This window comes from Papio anubis, chromosome 12 (genome assembly GCF_008728515.1).
Source record: "Papio anubis isolate 15944 chromosome 12, Panubis1.0, whole genome shotgun sequence".
In the NCBI taxonomy this organism is placed as follows: Eukaryota; Metazoa; Chordata; class Mammalia; order Primates; family Cercopithecidae; genus Papio; species Papio anubis.
In genome coordinates this window covers 58,446,152-58,469,688 of record NC_044987.1, presented here as the reverse complement: position 1 = coordinate 58,469,688, position 23,537 = coordinate 58,446,152, and the positions used below count along the sequence as shown (strand labels likewise).

The 23,537-nt window shown below is 44.2% G+C and overlaps 2 protein-coding genes and 1 long non-coding RNA gene across 7 annotated transcripts in view; 2 read left to right on the top strand and 1 right to left on the bottom strand.

Moving 5' to 3' along the window:
- Nucleotides 1–3,484, top strand: part of DGAT2 (diacylglycerol O-acyltransferase 2) — a 47,078-nt gene extending 43,594 nt beyond the window's left edge. For both annotated transcript variants that reach the window (XM_021926332.2, XM_009186950.4), the window contains exon 9: nucleotides 3,325–3,484. In XM_021926332.2, the coding sequence (XP_021782024.1) occupies nucleotides 3,325–3,471 (147 nt within the window). In that variant the 3' untranslated portion in view covers nucleotides 3,472–3,484. The remainder of the gene's footprint in view (nucleotides 1–3,324) is intronic.
- On the bottom strand, nucleotides 3,375–4,440 carry LOC101004745. The gene is made up of 2 exons (XR_162495.4): nucleotides 4,095–4,440; nucleotides 3,375–3,478 (listed from the first exon to the last, which is right to left on the bottom strand). It is a non-coding gene; the product is annotated as an uncharacterized LOC101004745 (long non-coding RNA).
- The window catches only part of UVRAG (UV radiation resistance associated), a 329,716-nt gene continuing 310,523 nt past the window's right edge, over nucleotides 4,345–23,537 (top strand). The window contains exons 1-2 of one of the 4 annotated variants that reach the window (XM_031653097.1): nucleotides 4,345–5,147; nucleotides 14,798–14,872. In XM_031653097.1, coding sequence (XP_031508957.1) covers nucleotides 5,031–5,147; nucleotides 14,798–14,872 — 192 coding nt within the window. In that variant the 5' untranslated portion in view covers nucleotides 4,345–5,030. Of the gene's footprint in view, nucleotides 5,148–14,797; nucleotides 14,873–15,163; nucleotides 15,317–23,537 lie in introns of those variants that run through there. The other 3 variants (XM_003910437.5, XM_021926331.2, XM_021926328.2) reach the window with 3 other exon arrangements.

The following is a 23,537-nucleotide window of genomic DNA, read 5'->3' as shown; positions in this document are numbered from 1 at the left end:
GCCTTGCTCTTGTTTACCCAATGCATCAGGCCCATGAGGTGAGAGGAGGAAGTGGAGGCAAAATGGATTGGGGTAGGCTTAGCTTTTTGGCCTGGAAGCTGAATGTTTGACTTAAATACCCAACATGGTACTAATTGGCTGTTAAAACACGAGCTATTCCCGAGCTAAACCAGTCTAAACACCTATTGTTCATCTCCCAATCATCCTTTATAACTTTGGTGAAGCCTGCTCTGACCTTGCCCACCAGCTCCTGAAGAGTTGGTCACTCTTACTACTTGACCTTGGACCCCATTCTATCATTGCATATATATTGCATTTGGCCACCTTATAATCTGTGTCCTCTAAACTTGGATATATGTTTCTCTGGGGGATATACAGCACTACGTAAATATTATAATAATTTAATTCTGTGATTTAAAATATTTTTACATTGAAACAAACAGCCATATTATGAAATAGGATCCCAATAATAAAAGAATTTTTAGGGCCAGGCACGGTGGCTCACGCCTGTAATCCCAGCACTTTGGGAGGCTGCGGCGGGTGGATCATTTGAGGTCAGGAGTTCGAGACCAGCCTGACCAACATGGTGAAATCCTGTCTCTACTAAAAATACAAAAAAAATTAACTGGGTGTGGTGGCGCATGCCTGTAGTCCCAGCTACTCGGGAGGCTGAGGCAGGAGAATCACTTGAACCCGGGAGGCACAGGTTGCAGTGAGCTGAGATAGCGCCACTGCACTCCAGCCTGAGTCACAGAGAGAGACTCTGTCTCAACAACAACAACAACAAAGTTTTTAGAATGAAATAGGACATATGAAAATAATGACAGCTAGTATTTATTAAAAATGTACTATCTTCAAGACAGTGTGTTAAATGCTTTACATTATCTTGAATACTTTGCAAGCAGCAGGCTTTTGAGTTCTTCCCAATGCCCCTAGGGATGAGAGTTCTAGTTCTCCTAGTGTTTGCGGCATTTGGGAAAAGTGGGAGACGGGTTGTTTACTTGAGCTCTGCATTTCCAGCACTGAGTAGCTAGCCTGTGCAAAGGTGAACCTCAGTAAAGGCTTGTGGAAAGAATGGATCCTGCTCTACGCTGGAATATCCTTTCCTCCCTCCCTCCTGACCTGGTGAACTCTTATTGGCCCTTCAATACCCTGTTTCAATGTCACCTTCACTGTGAAATCTGACTCTCAACTATTTTCTCTGGCTCCCACTGCCTTTGGGCTTCCCTCAGACCCAGCAGTGAGTAACTGGATGATCACTCTTTGTTTATTTTTGATGTGGAGTCTCACTCTATTGCCCAAGCTGGAGTACAGTGGCATAATCTTGACTCACAGTAGCCTCGACCTCCCCAGGCCCAGGTAATCCCCCCACCTTAGCGTCCTCAGTAGCTGGGACTATAGGTAAAAACTACATGCCGGGCTAATTTTTGTATTTTTTGTAGAGATAAGGTTTTGCCATGTTGTCCAGGCTGGTCCCAAATTCTTGGGCTCAAGCAATCTGCCCGCCTCAGCCTCCCAAAGTGCTAGGATTATAGTGTGAGCCACTGTGTCTGACCTACTCTTTGTTTACTGGACTCCCATATAAGGGGTTGGGCAGCTCCTCTAGGGATGGATCTCGGTCTGATTTCCCAGCATCTAGCAAAGAGCTTGATAAGAGAAGCCCTCAGTGTGCATTTATTGAATGAATGAAGTGATAAAGTTCAGAACTGATGCCCAAAGGAGAAAGAAGTGATTCTGTGTTCTTTCTCTAGGTCCATTTTCTTAACTGAGTTATGGCCCCCTAAAAGATATGTCCATGTTCTAACCCCTGGAACCTGTTAATATGACCTTATTTGGAAAAAAAAAGTATTTGCAGATGTAATGAATAATCTCAAGATAAAATCTAAATTATCTAGGTGGGCCCTAAATCTAAAGACAATTTTTTTTTTGAGACGGAGTCTCGCTCTGTCACCCAGGCTGCAGTGCAGTGGCACGATCTTGACTCACTGCAACCTCCGCCTCCCAGGCTCAAGCAATTCTCTTGTCTTAGCTTTCTGAGTAGCTGGGATTATAGGCGCTGGCCCCCATGCCGGGCTGATTTTTGTATTTTCAGTAGAGATTGGGTTTCGTCATGTTGGCCAGGCTGGTCTCAAACTCCTGACCTCAAGTGACCCACCCACCTCAGCCTCTCAGAGTGCTGGGATTTCAGGCGTGAGTCATTGCGCCAGGGCCTAAAGACAATGTCTTCATAAAAGAAAGAAGAGGCGGCCAGCTGCAGTGGTTCATGCCTGTAATCCCAGCACTTTGGGAGGCCGAGGTGGGCAGATCACCTGAGGTCAGGAGTTCGAGACTAGCCCGACCAACATGAAGAAATCCTATCTCTACTAAAACTACAAAATTAGCCGGGCGTGGTGGCGCATGCCTGTAATCCCAGCTACTTGGGAGGATGAGGCAGGAGAATCACTTGAACCCATGAGGCGGAGGTTGCGGTGAGCCAAGATCATACCATTGCACTCTAGCCTGGGCAACAAGAGTGAAACTCCATCTCACACACATACACACACAGACATAGGAATAAGAGAAGCCCATGCAATGATGAAGGCAGAGATTGGAGTTATGCACCGCTAGCTAAGAAACTAGAGCCACCAGTAACTGGAATATGTAAGGAAGGATTCTCCCCTAGAGCCTTCTGAGAGAGCACAGCCCTCCTGACACCTTGATTTCAGGATCCTAAACTCCTGAACAGTGAGAGAATTTCTGTTGTTTCAAGATACCAGTTTGTGATAATGTGTTATGGCAGCCTCAGAAAACTAATACAGCTTAGAAACAGAAATGTGTTTTCTGTGAATTTCCCCCAGATCTTGGCACCACATGAGTTCAATCAGATAATATTTGGGATTTCCCAGTGACTCCTTTCTCAACAAACACCTGACCAAGCAACTCCTTTCTCAGCAAACACCTGACCCCACACCCCAGACTCCAGCCATGAGGAACCACTCAGTGTGTCAGAACAGGAGACGGTGTGACATCTTTGTGATCCAGCTCTGAGAAAAGATCCAGGGTGTTTTTCAGGCTTCTGAACACCCTGGAAAGATAGCATGCTTACATTTCGTTTAAAAAATTTAAAATGCAACTATTATATGCCAGGTCCTGTGTGGGCACTTTACATATGTTGATTTACTTTAATCCCTACAGCAACCCTACTACTATTTTAAAGCTGAGAGAGGTGAACTGACTTGCCTTGGGATACATAGCTCAAAGGTGGCAGAGCCAAGATTCCAAAGTGCCTGATTCCTATTATGTCTGACTCTAAAATATTATGTTCTTTCTGCTCTGTTCATCCAGGTGGTGGAAAAATTCAGTCTGGGAGCAAAAAAAGGAAGATCAATATCCTGCAGAATGACTCATGCTATTTATTATAGAAGGAATTACTGGAGATGCTATCACTGTGGATCACAGAAGTCTTCATGGAAGAGGTGGCATTTGAGCTAGGCCTTCACTGAAAAAAAAAAAAACAAACATTTCCCGATTCTCTGTCAGGCACTGGGGATCCAGAGATTAATCAGACAAGGTCCTTTTGCTTGAGGAATTCACAGTATTGTGTGTATGTGGGAAGGATGGTGGCTGCTTGTGTGTGTTAAAAGACAATGTGGCCAGGCCCAGTGGCTCATGCCTGTAATCCCAACAGTTTGGGAGCCCGACGCTGGAGGATCGCTTGAGCCTGGGAGTTTGAGACTAGCCTAGGAAATATGGCCAGGATCCCATCTTTACAAAAAATTTAAAAATTAGCTGGGTGTGGTGGCATATGCCTGTATTCTCAGCTACTTAGGAGGCTTAGGTGGGAGGATCACTTGAGCCCAGGAGGTCGAGGCTGCAGTGAGCCGTGATTTTGCCACTGCACTCCAGCCCGGGCGAAAGAATGAGGCAGTGTTAAAAAAAAAAAGAAGAAGAAGAAGAAAAAAAAACCGATAATCCAGACCTACGGTACGGTCAAAATTCCTAACTCAAGGTCCCAAAGAAGCTCAGAGAAGCCTTTTGGAAGAAGGGACTCCTGCCCCAGCTAAGACTGATGGATAAGTAGCAAAGGCTTTCTAGGGACGGCATAAGCAGCCCACCTGAAGCGGTGAATCTGGCGTCCTGGGTGCCTGGCACACCTTGTAGCTCAGCGTACTAGTTAGTGGAGTGCGAGAAAGGGCGTGTACTTGTGGGTTGGAGTTGGTCACGAAAAAGCTGGTGGGACTGCCCAACGGTTCTCAGGTCCCAGTGCATCCTGCGTGGTGGCTATCCGCTGAACCATAAAGCATTCCTTTTCAATCCCTGCACGCTGATGAGAACGCCGGGAAAAGACTGCGCAAGGGGCCTGCCAAGGCAGACAAGTGATCGCCACCCAGCTGGCTTCCAAGCGGGTCCCCGCCCTCCACCGGAGGCCTGTTACCACGGCAACCAGCGAGGGCGGAAGTGGCTCAGAAGACCGATACTCCCTAATCAGGTGACTCTCCCGCCTCCTGCACGTGACACCGGAGCCCAGGCGCGCACTCTACCTAATCAAGACCCCACCCCTCTTTCCCTTTACTGACAATTGACAGCGACCTCGTGCAATGGCCCTCCCGCCTCCACCAGGACCCTCTGCCCGTTGGTAGTGAATGAACCAATTAGACTGGGAAAAAAAGAAGCAACGCCCCGGGTTTCATTCCGGCTTGACAGACGCAATTGAGGCCATCCTCGAGTCCCTCCGCCTCCAAGTTCAGTACGGCCAGCGATGGACAGACCTTCTACCCAATAGCACGCCCCTTTTCTGCCGTTGGGTCCCGCCCCTTGAGGGCTAAGCCAATGAGCGCGCCGGATCTCGGCGGGTGGAGGGGTTGCACTGCGGTAATATGGCTCTTCCTTAGCCAGCGGCGGCAGCGGCGGCGGCCACTGTGCGGACGGAACAGTCCTGCCTGTCGGGTGGCGGGTTTCTAGGCTGCAGGAGCTTGGCAGGTCGTGGCTAGGAGGCAGCGGCGGATGCCGGGGGGGCGGCCGCCTCGCCGCTTGGCGGCTCCTGGATCCAGATGAGCGCCTCCGCGTCGGTCGGGGGCCAGGTCCCCCCGCCACCCCCGGGCCCGGCCGCCGCGCTACCTCCCGGTTCTGCCGCGCGGGCCCTGCATGTGGAGCTGCCGTCTCAGCAGGTAAGCCCGCGCGGGTCGCAGCGCTCGGGAGGGACCCGGGCAGGCCCGCGTGGAGAGCCTGCTGGCTCCGGGCTGACCCCACGAGCCGGGACACCCAGAGCAGGGACCCGGAGGGCTCGCGGGACTGAGGAAGACTGTCAGGAGATCTTGTACGGGGAGGGGTCCAGTGATGGCCGAACCTCCGGGAGATCCCGGAGTCCTAGGAGAATCCGGTTACAGGAGATGGGCTTGTGAGGGGACAAGCAGCCAGCCAGCGAAAGTCCCTGGGGCCCCAGCCCGAGGCCACCTCCCCCAACGCAAGGAGCCGGGGATTCCCCCGCGTAGACCATCTCCCTCGTTCCCACCGGGAGGGACCCGGGGAAGCCTCTGTGTCCCACGGGCCACAGCGAAAGCACTTTTTCTTTCTTTCCCCACCTGGCCGTCCCCGCTTACGGAGAAACCAGTTTGTACTCTTCGTGCAAGAGCCCTGGAGGAGACTTTAGGGTGTCTACCATTTGCTTTAATCTCCCTTGATTATTAAGTATTCGGCCTCTTTAGAGAAATGTATTTGAGACTTGGGGGTTTCCTTCCTAATTCTCCGAGTCTCAAGGAACGCGTCTTAATAATTAGGAGGACTCTTTCCTTCTTCATTCCCTCCAGTGAGTCTCTGTGGAAGGAGGATTTGATGTATATATTCATGTGTTCATCCTTTAAGAAGGGCTTTGAGGACCTCTTGGCTCTGCCTTGTAGGGAGTTAAGAAGGGGGAAACACTGACTTTGCAGGTCTGACAAAACTCTTTGTTTTACTCACATATTTGTAGAGTACTTCCCTCCTTATATCGGTTGCCTTCCTTCTGTCCCCCTAGGGGAGATTTTGCAGGAGTCTTAGCATTAAAGAGACCTAAAGAAAGTACCGTTCACCCTCTCCCTTTATTCCTCCTTCCAAGAAGAGGATCTAGGAGAAACTATCATTTATTGAGAACTTACCGTGTTGGATTTGTGCAGAGGGCTCAGTGGCCATTAGTTCACTGAATTTTCACAACTCTGTGAGATAGCTGATTTTATTACCCCCATTTGGCAGTTGAAACGGGCTTGTCCAGAGCCTTCCAGTTGGTAAGTGGTGGGACTGGGTTGCAGAATCCAGTGTCTGACTCTGCAGCCATGCACGTTCTTGAGACTTCGGCAGCCTTCCTCAACCACCTTTACACAGGACAGAGTGAGTTCCTTCATACACCCCTCCAACTTTTCATCAGCTGCCAGTGGGACTTAGGAAGGATTCACAAAGAGGAAGGGAGAGGTTGTGGGGGAGAGAGTGGTTGAAAAGTGAAATGGATTTGAATGCAGTAAAGGAGGCGGGGGCTAAAGGGAAGAGAAGAGTTGGAGATAATAACCACTGTGGTTGCCATTGAATAGGCAGACAGAAGAGCTTACAGTAGCAACGGCTTTTTGCGTGACTACTACCTACTACCGAAGAGGATTGAAAAGATACCATGTGCCCTGGTTTTGTGATGCTGTTGGCAGGGAATTTCTGAATAGTAGGAGTTTGAGGGTAGTGGGAGTTTGGATTGTATTGTGAGATACTGGAAGAGGGTAGAAGTCTGGCTAGGGAGACACGTCTCTGGAGTGAGCATTAATGTGAGTTTTTGTACGTGTAGGAGGTAGAGTGTGAGGGTGGATACTGGGAGAGGGAATAGGGAGCACCCTTAGAAACAGCCTGGAGAAGTCCTAAGGAGTTCAGGGGCCAAGAAGGGTTTAGTTTGGGGGAGCTTCGAGAGCATGTGGGATTAGGAAAGAGAAAGCATCATTTACTTCATAGAGCCTATTCTCTGATAACAGTTCACAGTTTAACACTGGGAAAACTAATGCAAACAAACTGTTGATGGAATAATTTCAGCCTCATTTGTTAGTGTTTGTCAAATTTTTGGATAGGTGCCGAGGGATATATAGTGGCTTAAGTGTACAGCTGAATGCTATATGAGTGCCGAGTATGCTATTTACAGCTTTCTGGGGGTGTCATCCTTGAATTCTTGGAAGGCAGCCTATATAACAAAGCACTTTTACTTTTGCAGTTGACATTAATTTAGCTTTTGGGGTCAAAAGGCTCAGGTTTTTAGTGTATAAATAGTATCAATAAAATTTTGTTGAAGTTTTATCTGTATATAGTTAAGTGCACAGATTATTAGTATTCAGTTGATGAATTGTCACCAAGGGAACAGTTATGTAAGCACTACCCAGATTAAGAAATACAAAATTTTGGCTGGGTGCAGTGGCTCATGCCTGTAATCCTAGCACTTCGGGAGGCTGAGGTGGGGGGATCACTTGAGGCCAGAAGTTTGAGAACAGCCTGGCCAACTTGGCGAAACCCTGTCTCTACTAAAAATACAAAAATAAAATAAAATAAAAAAAATAGCCAGATGTGGTGGTGCACATTTGTAATCCCAGCTACTTGGGAGGCTGAAGCAGGAGAATCGCTTGAACCTGGGAGGCGCAGGTTGCCGTGAGCCGAGATTGTGCCACTGCACTCCAGCCTGGGTGACAGAGTGAGACTCTGTCTTTAAAAAAAAAACAAAAAAACTCCAAAATTATTGACATCCTGGAAGTCCTCCTTATGTTCTCTCCCATCTCTACTTTTCCTTTTTCTCTAAAGGAACTACTTTTCTGATTTCTAATGTAAAAGATCAGTTTTTGCCTGTTCTTGAGCTTTGTGTAAATGGAGTTGTGCAAACTGTATTTTTTTGTGTCTGGTTTCTTTTACTCAGTATTGTTAGAGTCATGGAGTATCTGTGTATGTCTAATTTTTTTTTTTTTAAGCATTTCTTTGTTGTCTTTTTTTGCTTTTACAAAATTTCAAAGGTTTAGATAAATTGGAATGTCAATTGTTAACTTTCCTTTAAATAATACTTCCAAACCATACATTTTAATACATCCCATACTAGTTAGCAAGGTATCTTTTTTTTTTTTTTGAGACGGAGTCTAGCTCTGTTGCCCAGGCTGGAGTGCAGTGGTATGATCTCCACTGATTGCAGCCTCTGCCTCCTGGGTTCAAGTGGTTCACCTGCCTCAGCCTCCCAAGTACCTGGGATTACAAGCGTCTGCCACCACACCCAGCTAATTTTTGTATTTTTAGTAGAGGCAGGGTTTCACTGTGTTGGCCAGGCTGGTCTCGAACTCCTGACCTTGTGATCCTCCCGCCTCAGCCTCCCAAAGTGCTGGAATTACAAATGTGAGCCGCTGTGCCTGGCAGATATCAATATTTCTAAACAAATAAGCCCTGTTGGTTTAAGATTTCTATGATAAAGTTATCTCAAAGCGTAGGTTCAGTGGCTCCAGACTTCTTCTAAGATGGGGTTTGTCAACCTTGGGACTGTTGACATTTTGGAATGAAGATGGACGTTACATGTTTAGCCACATCCCAAGATATCAGCAGGACCTCCCCAGTCCTGACAATCAAAAATGAGTTCAGACATGGCCAAATGTTTCTTAGGGGGCAAAACTACCCCTAGTTGAGAACCACCTTTCTACGGTGTATTTTCATTTTAGGATAGAGAATAGTATCCTTATTATTATCGACTCATTTATTCCAGTCTTCATTAAGTCCTGTTGATTCTAGAAGTGGCTGTAATGTTTAAAAAGTTAACACTGCAAACACCTGAACTTTTCCATGTATGAGTGCTAACTATAGTCCGAATCAGCCCCTTGACAGTGTCAGATGGGACTACTACTTAATTTTGTCTCCTTTTGCTTCTGTGTGATCCTACTTTACTGTAATTTGAGCAAGAACTAGTCACACTTTTTTTTTTTTTTTTTAAAACACTTTCTTTGTTTGTGTGTTTGTTTTTGATTTTTGAGATAGTTTTACTCTGGTCACCCAAGCTGGAATGCAGTGGTGCGATCTCCTCTCACTGCAACCTGCCCCTCCTGGGTTCAAGTGATCCTCCCACCTTAGCCTTCCGCGTAGCTGGAACCACAGGCTGTGCCACCATGCCCAGCTAATTTTTGTATTTTTAATAGAGATAGGGTTTCACCATGTTGGCAGGCTGGTCTTGAACTCCTGGCCTCAGGTGGTCTGCCTGCCTTGGTGTCCCAAAGTGCTGGGACTACAAGTGTGAACCACTGTGCCTGGCCCAAAACAAACTAGTTTTTAGAAAGTTTTGTTTCTATTTTTGACCAAGCGCGGTGGCTCATGCCTGTAATACCAGCACTTTGTGAGGCCGAGGCAGGATGATCACTTGAGGTCAGGAGTTTGAGACCAACCTGGCCAATATAATGAAACCCTGTCTCTATTAAAAATAGAAAAATTAGCCAGGTGTGGTGGCAGGTACCTGTAATCCCAGCTATTCAGGAGGCTAAGGCAGGAGAATTGCTTGAACTTGGGAGGCAGAGGTTGCAGTGAGCTGAGATGGCACCATTGCACTCCAACCTGGGCGACGAGAGTGAAACTCTATCTAAAAAAAAGAATTATTTCTATTTTTTTATTTTTATTTTTTTTAGAGACAAGATCTTGCTCTGTTGCCCAGTCTGGAGTACAATGATGTGATAGATCATTGGCTCCCTGAGGCCTCAACCTCCTGAGATCAAGTGATTCTCTTGCCTCAACCTCCCGAGTATCTAGGACTACAGGCATGTTGCCACCATGCCCAGTTCATTTTTAAAATTTTTTCATAGAGATGGGGTCTTGCTGTGTTGCCCAGGCTAGTCTCAAACTCCTGGCCTCAAGAAATCCTTCTGCCATGGCCTCCCAAAGTGTGGGATTATAGTTGTGAGCCACTATGCCCAGCCAGAAAAGTTTTATATTTATAGAAAAATTGAGAAGATAGTACAGAAAGTTCCTATATACACCTAGTTTCACTTATTCACTTATTCTGGTTTATTTTATTTTGTTTATTTATTTTTGAGACAGAGTCTCACTCTGTCACCCAGGCTGGAGTGTAGTAGTGTGATCTCCGCTTACCACAACCTCTACCTTTCAGGTTCAAGCGATTCTCCTGCCTCTGCCTCCTGAGTAGCTGGGATTACAGGCATGAGCCACTGTGCCTGACTGATTTTTGTGTTTTTAGTAGAGATGAGGTTTTGCCATGTTGGCCAGGCTGGTCTTGAACTCCTGACCTCAGGTGGTCCGCCCGCCTTGGCCTTCCAAAGTGCTGGGATTACAGGTGTGAGCCACCGCACCCGGCCTCACTTATTCTTAATATCTGCCTTGACATATGGTACATTTGTTAGAGTTAATGAACCAACATTGGTATATTATTGACTAAAAAAATCCATAGTTTATTTAGATTTTCTTAGTTCTAAACAACTGTGGCCAGGCCTGGTGAGCACTTTGGGAAGGATCCCTTGAGCCTGGGAGGTCAAGGCTGCAGTGAGCCCTGATTGCACCACTGTGCTCTAGCCTGGAAGACTGTGATTAAATGTGATTAACTATATATACAACATAAAATTTGCTGTTTAAATATTTTTAAAGTATACAATATAGTGGCATTAAAAACACACTTAATGTTGGCCGGGCGCGGTGGCTCAAGCCTGTAATCCCAGCACTTTGGGAGGCCGAGACGGGCGGATCACCAGGTCAGGAGATCTAGACCATCCTGGCTAACATGGTGAAACCCTGTCTCTACTAAAAAATACAAAAAACTAGCCGGGTGTGGTGGCGGGCACCTGTAGTCCCAGCTACTCGGGAGGCTGAGGCAGGAGAATGGCGTAAACCCAAGAGGCGGAGCTTGCATTGAACTGAGATCCGGCCACTGCACTCCAGCCTGGGCGACAGAGCAAGACTCCGTCTCAAAAAACAAAACAAAACAAAACAAAAAACAAAACTTAAAAAAAAAAAACCCCACTTAATGTTATACAACCATCATCACTGTATATTTCCAGAATGTTTACGTCATCACAAACAGAAAACAACTCCCCATTCTCGCCTCCTACCAGCCCCTGGTAAATTCTGTTCTACTTTCTGTCTCTATGAATTTGACTATTCTGGGTACCTCATATAAGTGGCATCATACATTATTTGTCCTTTTATGTTTGGCTTATTTCACTTTGCAATGTTTTCAAGGTTCATCCGTGTTGTAGGCTATGTTAGAATCTCATGCCTTTTAAGGTGGATGGTATTCTGTTGTATGTATATACTACATTTTGTTTATTCATTCATCTCTTGATGGGTCCTTTTTTTGTTTGCTTCTTTGTTTTGAGACAGGGACTCACTCTGTTGCCCAGGCTAAAGTGCAGTGGCATGATCATGGCTCACTGCAGCCTTGACTTCCTGGGGTCAAGTGATCCTCCCACCTCAGCACCCCCGCAAGTAGCTGAGACTACAATGGCATATGCCTCCACGCCCAGCTAATTTGAAAATTTTTTGTAGAAATGAGTCTCACTCTGGTCTCAAACTCATGGGCTCAAGAGATCCTCCTTCCTTGGCCACCCAAAGCAGTGTTGAGATTATAGCATGAGCCACCATGCCCAGCCAACCCTTAGTTTTTACCTGATGTCCTCCTTCTGTGCCAGGATCCTGTCTGGATACCACATTGTATTTAGTTGTTCTGTCTCTTGCCTCCTCTTAGTTGTGGCAGTTCCTCAGACTTTCCTTGTTTTTGATGACCTTGACAGTTTTGAGTATTGGTCAGGTGTTTTGTAGGAAGCCACTCTATTGGAATTAGTCTGCTGTTTTTTCTTATGATTGCTAGGGTGGTGGTGTTTTGGGAGCAAGACTCAAGAGGTAAAGTGCTATTTTCATCATACGTTATGTACATATTATTAACATGATTTATCACTGTTTTTTTTGCTTGTTTGTTTGTTTTGTTTTTTTGTTTTTTTTTTTTGAGATGGAGTTTTACTCTTGTTGCCTAGGCTGGAGTGCAATGGCGTGATCTCAGCTCACTGTAACCTCCACCTCTCAGGTTCAAGCGATTCTTCTGCCTCAGCCTCCTGAATAGCTGCAATTACAGGTGCCCACCACCACGCCAGGGTTTCACCATGTTGGCCAGGCTGGTCTTGAACTCCTGACCTCAGGTGATCCACCCACCTTGGCCTCCCAAAGTGCTGGTATTACAGGTGTGAGCCACCATTCCTGGCTGATTTATCACTGTTGATACTAACTTTTATCACCAGCTGTGGTAGCATATGTTAGGAAAAGCAAACTAGCTGTTTTCTCTTATTACACTATTATACCCTCAACATATATATTAGATTTTATATACAATCTATATGTTAGATTTGGGGGGTTTAGATGTGTGGGGTTTTTTCCCCACACACCAAGCGATTCTCGAGTGATAGTGTCCTATGATTCAATTCAATTCTGCCACAATCTCGTTAGAGTTAGTATCATATTCCACAAGTTAAAGGCTCAGTCCCATAAAACTGTCCCCTACTTCACATGCCAGTCGTAAGTCTGGGTCTCTGGAACTTCTGACCAACTGGCTATAAATTGGGGGTTCCTATGTTCATCTCCTCAGGCTCAGTCATTTACTAGAGCAGCAACCGGAACTCAAGAAAGCACTTTGCTTGCACTTACTGTTTTTTTTTGTTTAAATAAACAATATTACACAGGATACGGATGAACAGCCAGATGGAAGATATGCATAGGAAACAGTATGGGGGAAATGTCCCTGAGCTTTCATGCCCTCTCATGGCAGCTCCACCCTCCACATGTTCAGCAACCCAGAAACTCTCCAAAACCTGTAGTTCTGTGATTTTTATGGAGGCTTCATCGTGTAGTCATGATCAATTATTAAGTCAGTCTTGCCCCTCTCTGCTTCGTGGAGGATGGGGAGTGGGGCTGAAAGTTCCAAGCTTCTGATCATGGCTTGGTCTTTCTGGTGACCATCCTCCTTCTAGGAGCCCAGCAAGAGTTGTCTCATTAGAACAAAGGATGTTCCTCTCACCTAGGAAATGCTGAGGTACTAGGCGTTGTGTCTGGAACTGGGGTCAAAGACCAAATATTAAAAGTAGAGATTTTCTAGCACCCCTGTGGCACCCAGGGAATGACAGAGGTTTTAAGAGCTCTGCATCAGGAACTGTGTACAAAGACCAAAGTATACATTTATTATTATAAATTAAAGGGCCACAGGTAGTGTTTGTCAGGTTTCTCTGCTGTAAGGTTACTCTTCCTCCCCTTCCCTCTATACTGTAGTGTTCGGAAGGAAGTCACTATGTGTAGTCTACACTTGAGTGAGATCTGTGCTCCCCCTTCTTGAGGGTAGTGTATCTACATAAATTATTTGGAATTTTTCTGTGTGGGAGATTAAATCATGGCTCACTGCAGCCTCTAACTCCTGGACTCATGTGCCTCAGCCTCCCAAGTAGCTGGGACCACAGGTGCACACCACCATGCCTGGTTCATTTTTTAATTTTAATTTTTGTAGAGACAGAGTCTTGCTATATTGTCCAGGCTGGTCTCTAACTCCTGGCTTGAAGCAGTCCTCCTGTCCTGGCCTCCCAAAGCGTTGGGATTACAGGCATGAGCCACTGCGCTGGGCAGGTAACTTTAAAGTCACACAGAATGTCAACAAAGGGTCTACAATCTAGGTGTTTCCTGTTTGCCCTAGACACCCATTCTTTGCAGGGTTTTAGTGAAAAGTTTTAATTACCTCAGAGTTTGGTACCATCAGGCTTTATATTTTATTTCCTACAGCACTTGTGCCTAACACTGTGCTAATGATTTAGTAGGAACTCATGTACAATTTTTTTGTGTATGAGTCTTTCCCTTGAAAACTTTATAGCCTAAAGAAAACAAGGAAAGATTGGATTCAATGGTATTGAAACCCATACCAAAAAAAAAAAAAAAAAAAAATGATAGAAGCAGAAAAGGACATCTAAAGCTTGATTTTGCTGTACAGGATAAATATTTTCCCCTTGTATGTTTATGTTTATTTGGATACCCTACTTTTGTAAATCTAATTTAATCATCTTTCTGTTATTAAAAAAATCAGTTTTATTGGCAAGGCCGTTCATCTTATCAGAAACATGTGCCTCACGCAATGCACTACCATACTGTGTACATTCATTCCTTCTGCAAATATTTACTAAGCCCCTTGTAACTCGAAGAAAAAATGTAATATATAGTTCAGTATCTATAAAGTAAAATGATGGCAATTTTTGTGCTGCTTTGGCTCTTGTAAATAAAATGATATGAGGAAGCCTCAGAAACTTAAGATATCAGTATCTTGAAATCATTATTTTTTATGTGACAAAATGCTATTAGGAATTTATGTTTTTTGTTTGTTTCTCTTTTTCCTGTGAAAATGAGTTTTTTTTTTTGAAAGGAAAAGCTATGTTTATTTAGTGTTTACCTTAAAATGTCTCTATAGGATCACAGTTCTTTGTGGTAGAAAATTCAGAAGTGAAACTGACTAGAAATAGAGCACAAGCAGAATTGAAACTAATAAGTTGGGCCTGAAGTGAAATGTATGGTAGAATGAAAAAAAATTAGATTTTCATAGTTTCTAAATGTGTATTTTTGATCAGCTGTGTATTTTTACCTGTCAGACATGTTACTGCTGGGGAGAAAAATAAATTTGTCATTTTTAACATACTGGAATGTGTACAGCCACAAACTAAAGGTGTTTTAGAAAAATTAAAGACATCTTTCTGAAGAGAGAGGTTGAAACATTTTAGGTTTATGCTTTGTTTTAGGTTTAATGACATAAGTAATGTCTTTTTTTTTTCTTTTTTTTGAGACGGAGTTTCCCTGTTGTCGCCCAGGATGGAGTGCAATGGCACGATCTCAGCTCACTGCAACCTCTGCCTCCCAGGTTCAAGTAATTCTCCTGCCTCAGCCTCCCGAGTAGCTGGGATTACAGGCCCCCGCCACCCCGCCTGGCTAATTTTTGTATTTATAGTAGAGATGGGTTTCACCACATTGGCCAGGCTGGTCTCAAACTCCTGACCTCAGGTGATCCACCTGTCTCGGCCTCCCAAAGTGCTGGGATTGCAGGCGTGAGGCACCGTGCCTGGCCAGTAATGTCTTATATTGTTAAATTTTTTCAATGCCTTGTACGATATTTTAGCAGTTGCCTCCTTAGATTATAAAGGTGAGGAGTACACGCAGAATGGAAACTTGAGATTGGAATTTTACAATTCATAGTACACCTTCTTGATTTAGTATCACATAACCTTGTTTTCCCTCTTATTTTAAGATGGAAACATGGATTTTGAATCATGGAATTTTACAGATGCAAAACCTGAAACCCTCCAAGGTGAAACTATTTGCCTGGCCACAGACTTGTTCTATCTGTTTATTCTTGCCCTGAAGTATTTAGTGAAGAGTATTAGTTTAACAGATCTGTGTTGTGTCTTGTTCCTGCTTGTGGTGGAGAAATAAACAGAACCTGGGTCTTGTGAACAGTTCCACTGTTCTTGGCTGGGTGTGTTGAGAAGTTGTTTCTTTTTTTTTTTGAGATGGAATTTTGCTCTTGTCACCCAGGCTGGAGTGCAGTGGGTGGTGTGATCTCGGTTCACTGCAACCTCCGCCTCCTGGGTTCAAGCGATTCTCCTGCCTCAGCCTCCTTAGTAGTTGGGATTACAGGTGCCTGCCAGCACGCTCGGCTAATTTTTGTAATTTTAGTAGAGATGGGGTTTCACCATGTTGGCCAGGCTGGTCTCAAACCCCTGACCTTAGGTGATCCACCCACTTTGGCCTCCCAAAGTGCTGGGATTACACGCGTGAGCCATCGTGCCTGGCCAAGAACTTGTTTCTTTTTCTTTTCTTTCTTTTTTTTTTGAGACGGAGTCTTGCTCTGTTGCCCAGGCTGGAGTGCAGTGGCCAGATCTCGGCTCACTGCAACCTCCGCCTCCCGGGTTCACGCCATTCTCCTGCCTCAGCCTCCCGAGTAGCTGGGACTACAGGTGCCCACCACCTCGCCCGGCTAGTTTTTTGTATTTTTTAGTAGAGACAGGGTTTCATCATGTTAGCCAGGATGGTCTCGATCTCCTGACCTCGTGATCCGCCCGTCTCGACCTCCCAAAGTGCTGGGATTACAGGCTTGAGCCACCGCGCCCGGCCTCTTTTTTTCTTTTAAGATGGAGTCTGGCTCTGTGGCCGGGCTGGAGTGCAGTGACGCAATCTTGGCTCACTGCAACCTCCGTCTCCCGGGTTCAAGTGATTCTCCTTCCTCAGCCTCCAGAGTAGCTGGGATTACAGGTGCCCACCACCGCTCCCAGCTAATTTTTTGTGTCTTTAGTAGAGATGGGGTTTTACCATGTTGGCCAGGCTGGTCTCAAACTCCTGATCTTGTGATCTGCCCGCCTCTGCCTCCCAAAGTGCTGGGATTACAGGCGTGAGCCACTGCTCCTGGCCAAGAACTTGTTTCTTAAACTTCACTCGATGCTTTGGCACTTTAGCCTCACAGCTTTGGGGATTTTAGGCTAGAATTTGAAACGGGGGAGAGGCTGTATTTTAACGTTCTCTTTAAGGGCAGAGCACTCAAGAGTCTACCCTCCACCTCCCTTTTATGGTGTGAATAAAAGTGAAACTTTGGAATGTCCCTTTGGAGCTTAAATGATCAGTCTTCTGTTTTGTCCCTGGGTACTTACCATGCCTATCTTTTTTTTTTTTGAATACTCTACTTAACTTCTGTTCTCTGCCTCTTTAAGTTTCTGAAAGAGTAACCTTCTGGTGATGTGGGTTTTTTGATGGCAAGGGTTTTATTTTGTGTAATATTTGGTGTTGACTGCTGTAGACCCTATGTAGTAGTAATGTCATTAGGCATTTTACTTATCCATTCTTTGTGAAAACTCCAGTATAGTGTGCTTATTGATTAAGAGGCTGAGAATGATAATGCTGAAGTTGAGCATCAAAACTTACCACTTTGGAGTCTCACTTTGTTGGTCCATTGAAATAGCTGGCATTTTTTCCTACTGTGGTTTTTATAATGCCCAAAAGATGCAGTCAGACATTTTTGAAAATAATGAGGAATACCAGGAAGCTGAAACTAGCAGCAACCTTTGGCTTTTGTCAGTAAACTCCTGGGAAACAAAAACGGGATGACATAAAAGTAAAAGTGAGAATCAGACTTAATAGATCATAAAAGTAAACCTGAGAATCAGGCTTATGATCTGTTTTTTTTTTTTTCTCCAGGAAAAACTTTATACTCTTTAACATGAGTGTACCTTTTGTGATTAAGGGTTTAGCAGTGAATACAAGTAATTCATGTGTTCATATTCGCCCATGTTAAAACTAATTCTGGGCTGGGTGCGGTGGCTCATGCCTTAATCCTAGCACTTTGGGAGACTGAGGCAGGTGGATCACCTGAGGTTAGGAGTTCGACACCAGCCCGCGCAACATGGCGAAACCCCATCTCTACTAAAAATATAAAAAATTAGCTGGACGTGGTGGCAGGTGCCTGTAATCCCAGCTACTCAGGAGGCTCAGGCAGGAGAATCGCTTGAACCCAGGAGGCGGAGGTTGCAGTGAGCCGAGATCACGCCACTGCACTCCAGCCTGGGCAACAAGAGCAAAACTCTATCTCAAAAACAAACAAACCAATAAAAAACTAATTCTGAGTGCAGGATAGGAAAAACTAAGAGATAGCCATTTATTCAATAGATACTTTTAAAGTGCCTTGTTAGATTTGTTAGACACAGGATTTGGAACTGTACGTCTTGTGTCTGCCAACCTACTTACGTCTTTCAGGGAATATGAACTGTTTCCTTCCTCAATTCCAATCATTCTTTTGTTTGAGAGCTAATCCAGAAAACTAAACTCTTAAAAAATACAAAATAAAAATAATCTTGCTTAGGATTTTGAAAAACCTTTTTTGTTTTAACATTGTCTCCTTTTAATGAAAATAAGACTGTCCTCAAGAAAATCAGTATTGCTTTCATCCACTAAAATGTTAATATCTCAGTATACATGAGAAGCAACAACATGAAGAAAGCTTTCTGGTTTTTTATTCTGAAAATAGATTATGAAGCAAGGTTGGCAGGTAGGCTGTGGGGTGCTCATTGCAGGTCTAGGATAATTTGCAGGACTATACTCATTACAGGATAGAATTGGTACCATTATAGAATTATATATATAGTAGATATTTCAGACTTGTTTTCATGCATTGACTTATTGGAGTTTATTCTACATGGAGTGTGTTTAATATAAATATAAAAATAAAGAGTAGCTGCCTAGGTACTCTGGAGTGATTGGTTGACTGGTGATAGTCATACACTTCTATCAAAAACATCAGTATAAATTGGGTGCCGTGCTATGCTCCTGTAATGCTAGCCTACCTGGGAGGCTGAGGTGGGAGGATTGCTTGAGGCCAGGAGTTTGATTCCAGCCTAGGCAATATAGTGAGACCCCCATCTCTAAAAAAAAGACACCAGTCTGATGATGGTGATAATGATGATGATGATGATTAATTAATTTTTGGAGACAAGGTTGCCCAGGCTGGAATGCAGTGGTGCAATCATGGTTCACCTGCAATCTTGACCTCCCTGGGCTTAGGTGATCCTCCCACCTTAGCTTCCTGAGTAGCCGAGACTACAGGCGTGCACCACCATGTCTGGCTAATTTATTTATTTATATATATATACACACACACACACACACACACACACGTAAAAATAAATAATAAATACACACACACACACGTATATATATATTTTTGGTAGAGACAGGGTTTTGCTGCTGGGACTACAGGCACGCGCCACCATGCCTGGCTAATTTTTGTAGTTTTTCTGGTAGAGATGGGGTTTTGCCATGTTGCCCAGGCTGGTCTCAAACTCCTGAGCTCAAGCAATCTGCCCACCTTGGCCTCCCAAAATGTTGGGGTTATAGGTGTGAGCCATTATACCCAGCCAGTCTGGTTATTAGATGAGGACACTGTAGAGTTGCAGAATTTCTTTTTGGATTCTTTTTTTGAGACACTGGGTCTCATTATATTGCCCAGGGTCAGGCTGAAGTGTAGTGGCTATTCACAGGTAATGCACTACAACCTTGAACTCCTGGGTTTTAAATGGATCCTTCTGCCTTAGCCTCTGCAGTAGCTGGGACTATAGATGTGTGCGACTGTACCCTGCTGAATTGCAGAATTTCTTAATTGCAAACTAGTGCATTTTTGATATTATACAACTACCCAAAAACTACTAAAAAATTAGAAAGCTGCTTCTCATGGATACCCAGACATTAACATTTTAACGAATGAAAGCAATACCACTTTTCTCAATGACATTCTTCTCTTCATTAAGGTGTCCTGTAAAGATCAGTGTAATACGGAAGACTTTCTTAACTGTGACCCATTTTGTTAGGCTTCTTAAAGTTTGTTTGAGTAATTCCTCACTTATTTAATGTTGCATAAATGTGAATGCTTGTAAATGCCAGAGACTGTCTAGGTGCTGGAAATAAAACAGCAAGCAAGACAGAGACACTGCCTTTATGGACCTTACTTTCTGGTGCATGAGTGACAAGGTGGTTAGCAAGCTTTTCTGTGAAGGACCAGATAGTGAACATGTTTCTGTCTCAGCAGGCCTCCTAGAGTCTTAGTAGCAAGTACTCAACTGGTTGCTGTAGTGCAGAAACAGCCTTATACTATATGTAAACAAATGAGTGTGGCTGTATTCCAGTAAAACTTTAAGGATACTGAAATTATTAATTTTCATTTGCCATGAAATATTTGTCATCTTTTTCTTTTTATTTTTTTGAGACAAAGTCTCACTCTGTTGCCCAGGCTGGAGTGCAGTGGCACAATCTCGGCTCACTGCAGCCTCCACCTCCTGGGTTTAAGCGATTCTTGTGCCTCGACCTCTCACGTAGCTGGGACTACAGGTGCGTGCCACCACACCTGGCTAAGTTTTGTATTTTTATTAGAGACGCGGTTTTGCCATGTTTACCAGGTTGGTCTCCAGCTCCTAACCTCAAGTGATCTGCCCCCCTCGTCCTTCCAAAGTGTTGGGATTACAGGTGTGAGCCACTGTGCCTGGCCAATTAATTGGTATGAAATTCCTTCTGTGTATCAGATACTGCATTATACTCTAGTGTACTTCCTTCTCCAACTTCTGTTATTCTTGGAATGCCAGAATATCTTTGAATATGGTTTTGGGGCTTCTTACAGCAAGTAAGTATTCCTATTTTTTTTTTTTTTTTTTTTTTTTTGAGACAGAGTCTCGCTTTCGGCCAGGCTGGAGTGCAGTGGTGCAATCTTGGCTCACTGCAACCTCTGCCTCTTGGGTTCAAGCAATTCTCCTGCCTCAGCCTCCTGAGTAGCTGGGACTACAGGTGCATGCCACCATGCCCAGCTGATTTTTTTTTGTATTTTTAGTAGAGACTGGGTTTCACCATATTAGCCCTGTGGTCTCAATCTTCTGACCTCGTGATCCACCCACCTCGGCCTCACAAAGTGCTGGGATTACAGGCATGAGCCACCGTGCCCAGCCATAAGTATTCTTTAATACGGTGTCATAGGAAGACTTGTTGTAAGGCTGGTCCGGGGTATAACTAAGGTAAGTTTGGAAAAAGTGCTTTGTTCTCGTCCTCATGTTCTTAAGCTTTATACAGTGAGAAGACTAGGTTATCTGTAGCTCTGTGCATATTTTTAACCTCTGTGTGCCTCCATTTCCTCAGTCGCCAAATGCTTTTGTCTTGAATACTTTCATTCTACAAATACTGTGTTCAACTCTGTTCTACACCATAATTAATTCAACAGTTATTTTTTGGGTTTCTACGATGTATCTCAACAGTGGTTAAGAATATGGACACTAGAGCCTGATTGCTTGTGTTCAAATCCTGGTCCAGCCATTTCCTATGTGCCTAAACTAAATTAGGCAATCTGGAAGTTATTTAGTCTCTGTGTGCCTCAGGGAGACTCAGGTAAAATGGGCATAATAATAGCCTACCTTGTAGGGTTGTTTAGAGGATTAAATGCGTTATAAATTTCCCTAAAAAGGTGCTTGGTTTACAGTAAGTGTTCAAAAAATGTTGTTGCTACTGTCATTGCTATTCCCATTTGTCAGGCACTGAAGATACAGGATAAATGTGTCCTTGCCCTAGAGGGACTCATAATCTAGTGGGTGGCCAGGAGTTGTGGCTCACGCCTGTAATCCCAGCACTTTGGGAGGCCGACGCGGACAGATCACGAGACCATCCTGGTCCACATGGTGAAACCCCGTCTCTAAATTAGCCGGGCGTTGCCTATAATCCCAGCTACTTGGGGAGGCTGAGGCAGGAGAATCACTTGAGCCTGGGAGGCGGAGGTTGCAGTGAGCCAAGATTGCACCATTGCACTCCAGCCTGGGCAAAAAGAGCGAAACTGTCAAAAAAAAAAAAAAAAAATTCAAATCTAGTGGGTAAGACAAATACGTCACTAGGCTATTTTAGTGCAATATAAGAGATGGTTCGAAAGAAGTACTGAGATGGGAAAGATGGGAAATGCATGCTGGCAGAGGGACCAGCTTGAGCAAAAAAGAAGGTATAAAAAGAATGGCAGATAATTGAGGCTAGAGTTTAAGGAGCTTAGAGGTGGGCAGTGGAAACAAGGAGTTGGAGAGTACAAATGCCTTTTGACTTACGATGGGGTTATGTCCTGATGAACCCACTGTTAATTGAAAATATTGCTAAGTTGAAAGTGCATTTGATACACCTAACCTCTCAAACACTGTAGCTTAGCCTAGCCTATGTTCTCAGACACTTTCCATTAGCCTATAGTTGGGCAGAATCGTCCAACACAAAGCTGATTTTTAAAAAAGTATCGAATATCTCATGTAATTTACTCATCTAATTTATTGAATGCTGACCTGAAGGTGAAAAACAGGATGGCTGTATGGGCACTCCATGTACGATTTCTACTGAATGCATATTACTTTCACACCATCATAAAGTAAAAGCATCATTAAGTCAAACCCGTCCTAAGTCAGGGACCATCTGTACCTAGGACAGTCTGTACTGTTCTACTTATAGCACTTCTGACGACAAATATGTTGGGTTTTCCCCCCAACATCAACCAATTCTTTTACACCAGCTGTGCATCCTTGCGTTGAGTTCAATTCTGATGCTATTTACCAGGAGTTATGACCTACAAGTTAAGGGCCCAGTCCCACAAGGCTGCTCCCACAGACGTCAGTCGCAAGTCCCAGTCACAGGCCTCCTGTACTTCTCAGCTATCAACTATAAACTGAAGGTTACCGTGACCTTCTCCTTGTGGTCAGTAATTTGCTAGAATGGCTCACAGAACTCAAGAAAACATTTCATGTATTATTATAGGTTTATGATAAAGGATACAACCTGGGGACAGCCAATGGAAGAGATAAATAGGGCAAGGGACGTGGCGCTTTCATGCCCTCTCTGGGTGCACTAGCCTCCTAGCACTTAGATGTGTCCACCATTTCAGAAGCTCTCCAAGCTCTGTTTAGGGTTTCAGGGAGGTGCTATTACATAGCCATGATTGATTATATCATTGGCTGTTGGTGATTAACACAATCTCCAGCCTCTCTCCCCTCCCTGGAGGTGGGGGGGAGGGTAGAGCTAAAAGTTCTAACCCTCTAATCAAGCCTCAGTGTTTCTGCCCTGAAGCTCTCTGAGGGGCTCCCAGCCACCAGTTATCTTATTAGCATGCAAAAGACACTGTTATAACTCCAGAGATTCCAAGGATCTTAGAAGGTCTTGTGTCAGGAACTGGAAACTACCAATTATTACATTATAACAAAAGATGCTTCTGTCCCCCTATACCAAGGGTTTTAGGAGCTATGTGCTAGAAACCAGGGCTGAAGACATACATTTCTTATACTATAGTGTCACAGAGAAGTTGTACTAATAGTTCGGAGTTAGATTGTAAAGGGCCATGTACGCCATGCTTTAGAATTTGGAATTTGGACATTATCCTATAGGTAGAGGGGAGCAGTCTTTATTTATTTTTATTTGGAAAGAATTTCAAGCTTATGGAAAAATGGCAAAACTAAAACATTTTATTTTATAAATTTCTGTTTTTCAGAACACCTGTATACTTGTTACTCAGATTTGTCTGTTAACATTTTGTGTTCAAATCCTGGTCCAGCCATTTCCTAAGTGCCTAAACTAAGTTAGGCCATCTGGAAGTTACTTATCTCTGCATGCCTTGGGCAGACAAAGGTAAAATGGGCATAATAATGGCCCATTTTGCTTCATTTGCAAGCTTGCTCTTTCTCTCTGAATATGTGTAGGTAAAGATACATAATTTTATGTGAATCATTTGAAGTTGTTACATACATCATGACCCTTTACCCTTAAATACTTGAGTATGTATTTCCCGGAATAGGGATATTCTCTTTCATATCCACAGCGTAGTTATCTGCAGAGACAGCTCAGTCGGGGAGTCCCTAACCCAGAGGCGCTAGAGGAATTAAAGACACACACACACACAGAAATATAGAAGTGTGGAGTCGGAAATCAGGGGTCTCACAGCCTTCAGAGCTGAGAGCCTGGAACAGAGATTTACCCATGTATTTATTAACAGCAAG